Raw genomic sequence first — 8,788 nt, 5'->3', positions numbered from 1 at the left:
CTACATCTGGAATTAGCCATTGAAAGCCCTATGGAGCACAGTCCTACTCTGACACACATGGGGTGCCGAGAGTCACAGTCAACTGTGCTTGGCCAGCGATGTCCCCGCAGTGGGAGCCCCCATCTCTGGGCCACACCATGTGCCTGGGGGCCTCCCCTCCCTCATATTTGAGTAGAGTGGGTCCCGGTCCTCAAATAACCTGAAGTCTGGCCTCGCCCCGTCTTTGATAGAGGCAACATTGGGCAAGTTCCCTCCATGCTGGGCGTCTCATAGAGAGATAGTATTCAGTGATTGGCTGTGGCCCGCCCCGGCATAGAGAGATAGTATTCAGTGATGGGCTGTGGCCCGGCCCCTGCGTGGGGTGCTGGGCTCGGGTCTTGACAGCAGCCTGAGCCCTTGTCCCTGTCCAACAGTGCCAAGTCAACACGGAGTCAGGGGAGCCCCAGAACACGCTAACCAGTGAGGCCATCATGTGCCAACAGCTCGAGTCCCTCCACCAGCTGACAGATGTCCTGTATGACCGAGACCTGTCATCACAGAGTTCGTCAACCAGGCCGTCGACATCACCAACATGGAAGCCACCTGGAAGTGTACCAAGATTGTCAAGTAGAACACCTTTGATGCTGAATTCTCCGTGGCTGGCTTGGTGACAGGCAGCGAAGGCGGGCACGGACCCCTGGGAGGGAGAGGGGCCCTCCTCAGGGCAGACTTGTTCTGAGCTTTAGAGATGGGCTGTGGCCACATGGCCTGTCTTCATGCTTCACCCAAACCACGTCTGAGTCCTGGCTGTGGGATCCTGGGGAGGCCCTGCTGGTGCAATCGGTTAATGCTCCTGCTACGTTCAAGGTTGGGAGTTCGAATCCACCCAGAGGCACCTTGGAAGAAAGGCCTGGTGATCTACTTCCAGAAAACAGCCATTGAAAACCCTACGGAACACAGTTCTACTCTGACACACATGGGGTTGCCATGGGTTGGGGTTGAGTCAATGGCATCTGTTTTTCTTTTTGGTGTGTGACACTGAGCCCTCAGCTCCCTTCTCAGGGCATCCCCCAAACCAGCAGGTACACCGCACACCAGGACAGGGCACCAGTGGGTCCCCTGCTTTGGGGGCAGAGCCCGAGCTTATAGTGTTGAAAGGCAGGCTAAGGGGTCTTCGCTTCACCCTACAGATTGGGGTTTCCCAGTGTGGGCCAAGGGCCACTCACACCCACTGTTAAAATGCAATTTCCCCAGGCTTGGGGGTTGGGAATGGAGTCCCCAGGTAGGGGGAAACAGTTGAGCTTCTGGCTGCTAACCAAAAGGTCAGAAGTTCAAAGGCACCCAGAGGAGCCTTGGAAGAAAGGTCTGGCGATCTACTTCTGAAAGATCAAAGCCAAGAAAACCCTATGGAGCACGGTTTTTCTCTGACACACATGGGATGACCATGAATTAGAATTGGCTCAACAGCAGCTGGTTGGTTTTGGTGGTGGGTAGGGTGCCGGCACTCGCGTGTTGAACCAGCGCCTCCAAGGCTCCCGGCTGTGGGGAAGGCGTTTTCAGCTATTGGCGGCGGGTGGTGTGTACAGTGGATATTCTCAGGGCACTTCGGGGTGGGCTTGTAGTGCCCCAGTCCTGTTCTACTGTTTCCTCAACCCAAGAGGGGGAGTCTTCTGTCTCTGCACCCTGAAGACAGGCTTGGCCCTCGCCCATCTGGGGATGGGCGGCGGTGACGAGGGACTCAGGGATCTTGTGAAGTGCAAAACTCGCTTCCGTTTCAGGGGCAACCACCAAACTGCAGAGGGCTGTCGTGGCCCAAACACACCAAGCGGAAATCAAAAGCTTGTGCAAGGACAGCAAGGAGGACTAGCCACCCGCCCGGCCGGGAGAGGCCCTGTGGATTCCCTTCTGTGTAGAAGCATCTGTATCCGGCCCTCCTTCCCTTTCCCCCTGGTTGGCTGTAAGGCAACCGCTTTTGAGAGGGCAGGTGGGACGCTGCTCCCAGTGAGGAGCCCTGGCCTTTAAGGTGCCCCTCTCCGGGGAAGTGTTTGAAATTTAAATACAAGAATAAAACCAGTTCACTAAAAGCAGTGGCTCCTCTCCCTCCCTGTCCCAGGAGACACAGCAGCATCTGGAGACACGGGCCTTGGGCACCCCAGGGAGCACAGTTCTACTGAGATGCACATGGGGGCACCATGATGGCAACTGGTTTTGTTTCATTTTGGGGACATTCGCAGGTGTCACAACGTGGAGGGTGGGGTGCTACTGGCATCGAGTGGGTGGAGGCCAGTGATGCTGCTCAACACCCTACAGCCCAGGACAGCCCCCGCCCCAGAGGAGGATCTGGGCCCCATGTCAGCAGTGCCGAGGGGGAGGGACCCTGCACCAAAGGAAGGACCCCTCACCCTGACCTCATATTGAGGGCTCTGGAAGATTCCCCCAGGTTGGAAGGCACTCCAAATACAAAGTGGCTGCAACAATGGACTCGAGCATACCAGCTATGGTGAAGATGGCGTAGGACCGGGCAACGTTCCCTGCCGCTGCGAGCGGGGGCCTTCTCAACAGCAACTGTTATTACGTGTCAACACGTCTGTGGTACCGGAACCTGGCGGCACGGTGGTTAAGCATTTGCCAGCTGACCCGCTCCCTGGAAACCTCACGGGCCAGTTCCACTTTGTCCTACAGCGTCGCTGTGAGTTGGAGTTGACTCAACGGCAACGGGTTTTTACTGTGTTATGGGGGTCTGGGGTCCATGAGGGGCTACCCTAGAGCCTCTTTCATTTTATGTCCCTAGTTTTTAAGAGCTCAGGTCAGAAACTGTCCCCAAAGGCCTGCAGTCTTGTTCTGGTATGAAAGACATAGGTCAGGGAAGCCCTGATACTGGACACTGAATTTTTGGAGAAGACACACTCAAGTGGCCTAGTGCCAAGTGGCTCCCCGTGTTCCTCCACCTGCTGCCTGCTGACAAAAGTGATCTGACCCAGCAGCTGCCACCGTGGGGGCGGCAGGGTGGGGTGGTCACAGGGTACTGGCCTGCACGTTTACCACGGGATGCCTGGCCCTGTGGGCAGCGCCAGAGCCCGTGGAGCAGAGACCTGCTCACACGGTCTCCTCGGGTTCGCTCAGCTCTCCCGCCGAGTCCACAGCAAAATCCCACCACTGACACCTGGCACGGTCACTCTGGCATCTGGGGAAGGTTGTCCTTACCCAGATTTTTCTTCCATCACCCACCCATTTATCCATCTATCCACCCATCCTGTCCCTCCACCCACCCATCCATCCACCCACCACCAATCCAGCCACCCACCCATTGTTCACTCACCCACCTATCCATCCATCCCCCACCCACCCATCTTGTGAAATCAGGTTTGCTTTTTGACCCAAACCATGCTGCCTGCTTCCAAGGAAAGAGCACACATTAAAAGCAGGACCCTGGACTGAATTCTCTGCCTTCTCGCTCCTCTCGGATTTCTGGTGGCACCATCTCTTTTCCTCTAGGATGCCAACCTTGGCCACGGCGCCCATCCCTGCCCCTATAGTTCCAACAGGCTTGGTCCCCAGCCTTCTCTCCTGGCCATTGATCTGAAAAGCACTGGACAGGGAGAGGGGTCAAGCGGCCCAAATGCCACTGGGTGGCTCTGCCCACCACCTCCACACAAGAGGAACCAAGCAGACAAACAAGACTACAGGGCTGGCTTTTCCATTTAACTTTATTTCAATGTTTTCTATAAAACTCCTCCATAATTTCACAATTTAACAAAAAGTTTAAAATTCAGGACTGAAACAATCCTGTGACAATACAAACACAATTCTCCTTATTCCTTTTATCCAGGAGTTGGTCTCTGGCCAAAGGACATCCTAGTTCCTACTGAGACACATTCTTCGTGAAAACCCTTATGGGTGAGGAAGGTATTCGATACCTTCTGCTTTCAGACGTCGGTTTACATTTGTTCGGGAGAGAGCAAAACACAGGGATTTGCACTGGGTACAGGAGGCTTAACACGAAACACTCAGCAATCACAAAGTGCCAGGCCCCTTCCTATGCGAGTGTCCCCGGAGCCCTCGTGGGCCCAACTGTTGGGCAGCCGGGGTGGGGTGGGAGCAGCTGGGAATGCCACAGGTGGGCCCGGCAGGCTGGCCGTCCATCAGATGGTCACAGAGCTGCTCCGGAGGATGGCGGTGGGGGCCTTCCGGCCAAGGAGGTAACTGAGAAACGGGCTGGTGCTTCCCAAGGCCCTGGGACAGGCGGGTGAGAACGCCCTCCGGTGGCTGCTCATGGGGGCGGGCAGCCCGGAGCAGAGGGTCACTGCATGGAGCTCAGGATTGCGACGGCCCTTCCCAGGACACTGTGTGAAGACCAGGCCTTGGGCCGGGGCTCCTGCCCGCAGCCATCTGCCCGCCTCTTGGCGCAGATGGCTGAGCAGCTTCTGCCTTCTGGAAGACTACGTCCTGGTCAGCGCGTCTGTCCAAAGTCTTAGAGGGTTTTCAGAAAAGAAAGGCACCCCACTCCGGAGTATTGCTGGCCTGTGGGGAGGAGTGGGGGCCGCAGGAACCTGCCCTCTTCCCGATATCCTAGGGCTGTGGGGTCGGGAGGAAAACAGAGGGACAGTGGCAGTCCTTGTTATCTCTGGAAGTTCTTGGAACAGGACAGTGGGAGTCCTTGTTTCCTCTGGAAGTTCTTGGAACTAGATGCTGGGAGTTAACCTAGGGACTGGAGTCTGGGCACCCTGGGGGCAAGGCTCACCCACAGGGAGTGTTCAGAGTCTTCCGGTGGAGAGAATCAGATCAGAGACGTGGAAACACAGGAGGAAAGCCTGGAGCCCCCCATGCCTGAACTCCTAACCTGGTGGAGGGGCCATGAGATACAGGGCTGGAGAGAAGCGGCACCCACCTCTGGCCCCAGGCCTCCTCTCTCCCCTCCTCAAACAGGCCAGAAGAATGGGAACAAGGAGGCAGACTCCCTTACAGGAGGGAGGCAGAGGGAGGATCCCAGTCCTGCTCAGCTGGTCCGAAGCACAGGGGGAGGTGTGCCTGGAGAGGGCCAGCCTGGCTGCTAAGCCGCACCCTGCCGCCAGGCTACACACAGGACTAGCTGAGTCTGGGGGCTCCTCGAAAAACTCCACAGAATTTCCTGTCTTATTTGGCAAAAGCTCATTGTCTTAAAGTTCAAAGACTTAATTAACAAGAAGAAGAGAAGGAGGAGGCACGCGAGCCCCAGGTGCCAACACCGGCAGCCTCGCTGCTGGCTGGGGATCCGAAGGTCTGTCCCCAGAGCCTGGCGCTAGTTTGACTAGGCGCCGGCAGCAGCGAGCCAGACAAGCTCCTGAGGACGAGCACCTCATTTTTAGTGTTCACTGGCCGCCCAGGGCGGAAGAGACGTCCTTGGAACGGTGACCGGAGGCCACTCCTGGGTGAGGTGGCCTGGGGGCCGCAGACTCGAGTGCTTCAGAGGCCCGCTCCATCGCGACAAGACCAGTAGAGACACCTTAACCTACACGTCCAACTTTGTCCACCCCCCACCCCCCAGGTCCACTGCTGCCACGGAGACACACACCCGCCCGTCAGACACCAGGGCGTGTACATATATATAATATATATAGGGCTGTACAGCTCAGCCCAGAGGCCGGCACAAGAGGGCGGCAACTTCAGGCTCACCAGGAAACCGAGGTGGTGCCTCCAGGGAGCCTTCGGCCCTCCTGGTGTGGGCGTGCTGTCAGCTGTCAGGATGCCTGGCGGTTACCGCCCACATACCCCGCCAGGGAGCTGGGGGACAGGCCACTACCCTGGGGGCGGGTCCCAACATTGGGCCAGGAGCCCACAACTGGACACATCTCTTCCACTCTGCCACCACGCGCGGCCCGGCACCATCTTCAATGCCAACCCCTCTTGGGGGGAGGCCTAGGTGAGTGCATGAGGGTGGCCAGGGGCAGCTGCGTCAGCCAGGCCCCCCTCGGCCCCAGGGCCCCCCGAGGAGAATGCGGGGAGGGCGGGCCGGATGCCGCCGAGGAAAGTGCAGCTGGCGGTGTGGGCCGAAGACAGGGCGGTCGCTAAGGCAGCGCTGCAGGCAGGTGAGTGGAGAGACAGGAAGGAAGGCGGGGCCCCGGCGCGGGCTCCCGGGGCCCCGGGGACGCAGGCCCGGCCTCCGGCCCGGGGTCATGTGGCCACAGCCTCCAGGTAGCTCTGCAGCTTACGCACGGTAGTCTCATCCAGGGAGAAGAGGTCAAAGTCAAAGGTGGTGTTGGTGACGTTGAAGTGGCCAGTCTCCTCAATCAGGTTCACGATCTGGAAGGCGGGCACTGAGTCAGGGCTGGAAGCCGGGGAAGGGGGCACCCAGAGCTCCTCGGATGGCCCCCGGGGTGCGGCCCTCATACCTGCTGCAGCACGTTGCGCTCCCGCAGGGCCATCAGCCTCCGGTGTAGCTCCACCAGCTCGTCTGTGTAGGCCTGCAGGTGGATGACGTCAGTAGCAGCTCACCCCCTCCGCTTCCAGCCAGCCCCCACCACCCAGGCCCACCCCACCACCTCTGGTCACTTCCCCACAGGTGCTCCAGCCCGTTCTCGCACAGGGTGAAGGGCACCAGGTCAGAGGGAGCCTGGGGTTCTCAGGGGAGGGAGGGCAACCCCCACGTGAGGGTCTGGGGGCCTCAGGGGTTCCCGCCTCCCCATTTCGATCCCCACACTGCCCAGTACCTTGTCGTAGGTGCCCTTCTTGAGGATCTTCTCAGGTTTGCTGCAGGACTCAGGGCTCCTCCGGCCTGATGCCTGAAGGGCAAACCCCAGGACTCCTGAGCACCTGTCTGGCCCCCAAGTTCTAGACCCCCCAGGACTATGCTGAGACCCTGTTGAGAAGCCTCCTGAGCCCCCTGGGCCAGGCTGCACATGGAGAAAGAGGCACCTCCCTTCTCTGGCCCGACTGGAACATCCTAGAACAAACCCATCTCCCCCAGCTAGGAACTGGGCCCCTCAAGAGAACTCAGGCCCAGGCTGGGCACCAGCACCTAACCCTCCAGTCCTGCACCCCAACGTTATCAGGGGAGACGAGACGACTGCCCTGCAGGCCTCCCCCCGACAGGGGCCCCTGACCTGCCCTCCCTGCGCACACAAAGAGCCCTGGGCTCACCTTGCTGTTGGGTGGGGGTGGCTTCTGGGGGGGTGGGGGCTCGCGGCTGGGCAGGCAAGAGTCAGCACTGTTGTCGCTCTCGCTGTCACTGAAGCTCAGCCTGGACACAAGACACAGAATGTCAAGACTCCCCGGCCTGCACACACCCACCTCAGGCTCCTCTGCCTACCCACCCCGCAGGCCCCAGGGAACCACATCTGGGTCTGTGGCTGCCAAGTGCTTGGCTCCCCATCCTAAGAGGTGACCCCCATCTTCTGGAGATGTTCTAGCCAGCTACAACTAAGGTTAAAAAGAAAAAAAAAAAAAGGGCAGAAGGTGCCTGGCCTCCAAGGGAGAAAGGGCTGAAGCACATTGAGCACGAACTCCAAGGGGCTCGGGAAGCTGCCTGCCCCGCCCCCACCCGGCCTGCCCTGCCCCCCATCCTCAGCCCTGGAGCTGGCCTGCTCCACTCCCTGCTACCCCCTGCTCTCCCTACTAGCTCTCAGCTTTGGGACAGCCTACTCTGCCCGCCTGCTCCACCCCGCCACCTGCTCTGCCCCACTGACTGCCCTCAGGCGGCTTGCTCCACCCCCTGCCCGGCCTGCCCGCCCCTACCGGGTCTGCCTGCCCCCACCAGCTCAGCCTTGGGGCCCGCTGTGACATGAAGCCCTGACAACACCCCCAGGACCAACAGGAGCCCTGTCAACTCTGCGTGTTCTTGGTGGCCATGTCTACCTCCTCTGAGGGTCAGACCCTGGGCAGGTCCCTATCCTCTCAGCCTCAGTCTCCCCCATCCCCACGAGGACACAAGAAGGTGCCCCAGGAGGGCCCAGCTCACAGCATCTGACGTCAGCGGTTACCGGCAGAGGGGGAGGCCAGACACCCTCCCTCGCCTGAGCCTGAGCCCTCCTTGCAGCCACACCTCCTCTCCCGACCTCGGTCTGGATAACAGGTGCTGGCCCATTTCTCTTACTTTATCCAGAACCTCCTGGTGCGCAGCAAGGAGGGGAGGTGGCCTCCCCCGCCCCCAGCATTGTCCTGCAGCACCTGCCTGCCCCACTGTTCGCTGGGGCAAGCAGACCCTCAAGGCAGAGCCTGTGCCTGGGGTCCCTGTGGACAGCTGGGCCTGACCCAGTACCAGTGAGCCTGACAGCTGTCACCTTACAACACACCTGTACTTGGGGAGTCCTGCCTGCCTGTTCTTCCTATTCCAGGGGAGTTTCACTGTGACCTTCAAGGCAAAAAGGCCCTGAGGTGCAGCCGCAGTCCCACTGGGCTGTGCCTGCCTGGGCTGACACAGTGTGTGGCAGTGCAGATAGCCCTGGCCCCCAATGGCGTCTTTTCCCTCCCCATTGCCAAGGTGTTATCATTCTCCCTGGATAAACTTCTCCCACGTTGAACTGTCAGCTTCAGGGCCTGCCCCCTACTCTCTTTGGGGCCTGAGAGCTCGGTCCCCCCTTCCCTTGCCACGAGCCACCCCCACAGAGGCCAGCACAAGGCAGCCCGTGTGATGCTCCCATAGCCCAGGGCTGCCCGGCTGGGCTGCAGCACCACTGCCCTCACCCCCTCCACCCCCCAGAACAGGCCAGGATGGGGATGCTAAACGTTGGGAGCACGCCTCCTCAGCCATCCTGGCCCACAGCACTCTGTCCCACCAGCTCCCACGTGGACACAGACCCCCAGGGCTTCCCGGCTCTGTGAGCCCCTAGAGTGC

General features: G+C 59.8%; 1 protein-coding gene across 3 annotated transcripts in view; it reads right to left on the bottom strand.

Moving 5' to 3' along the window:
• Positions 1–3,668: 3,668 nt before the first annotated feature.
• The window catches only part of MLLT1 (MLLT1 super elongation complex subunit), an 80,299-nt gene continuing 75,179 nt past the window's right edge, over positions 3,669–8,788 (bottom strand). For all 3 annotated transcript variants that reach the window (XM_064280403.1, XM_064280404.1, XM_064280402.1), the window contains 4 exons: positions 7,096–7,195; positions 6,666–6,737; positions 6,348–6,419; positions 3,669–6,258 (listed from right to left, as the gene is read on the bottom strand). In XM_064280403.1, the coding sequence (XP_064136473.1) occupies positions 6,130–6,258; positions 6,348–6,419; positions 6,666–6,737; positions 7,096–7,195 (373 nt within the window). In that variant the 3' untranslated portion in view covers positions 3,669–6,129. The remainder of the gene's footprint in view (positions 6,259–6,347; positions 6,420–6,665; positions 6,738–7,095; positions 7,196–8,788) is intronic.

The sequence above is a fragment of the Loxodonta africana genome, chromosome 3 (genome assembly GCF_030014295.1).
Source record: "Loxodonta africana isolate mLoxAfr1 chromosome 3, mLoxAfr1.hap2, whole genome shotgun sequence".
NCBI lineage: Eukaryota > Metazoa > Chordata > Mammalia > Proboscidea > Elephantidae > Loxodonta > Loxodonta africana.
Note: the sequence above shows the minus strand (reverse complement) of the source record. Positions and strands in the feature narration are given on the sequence as shown.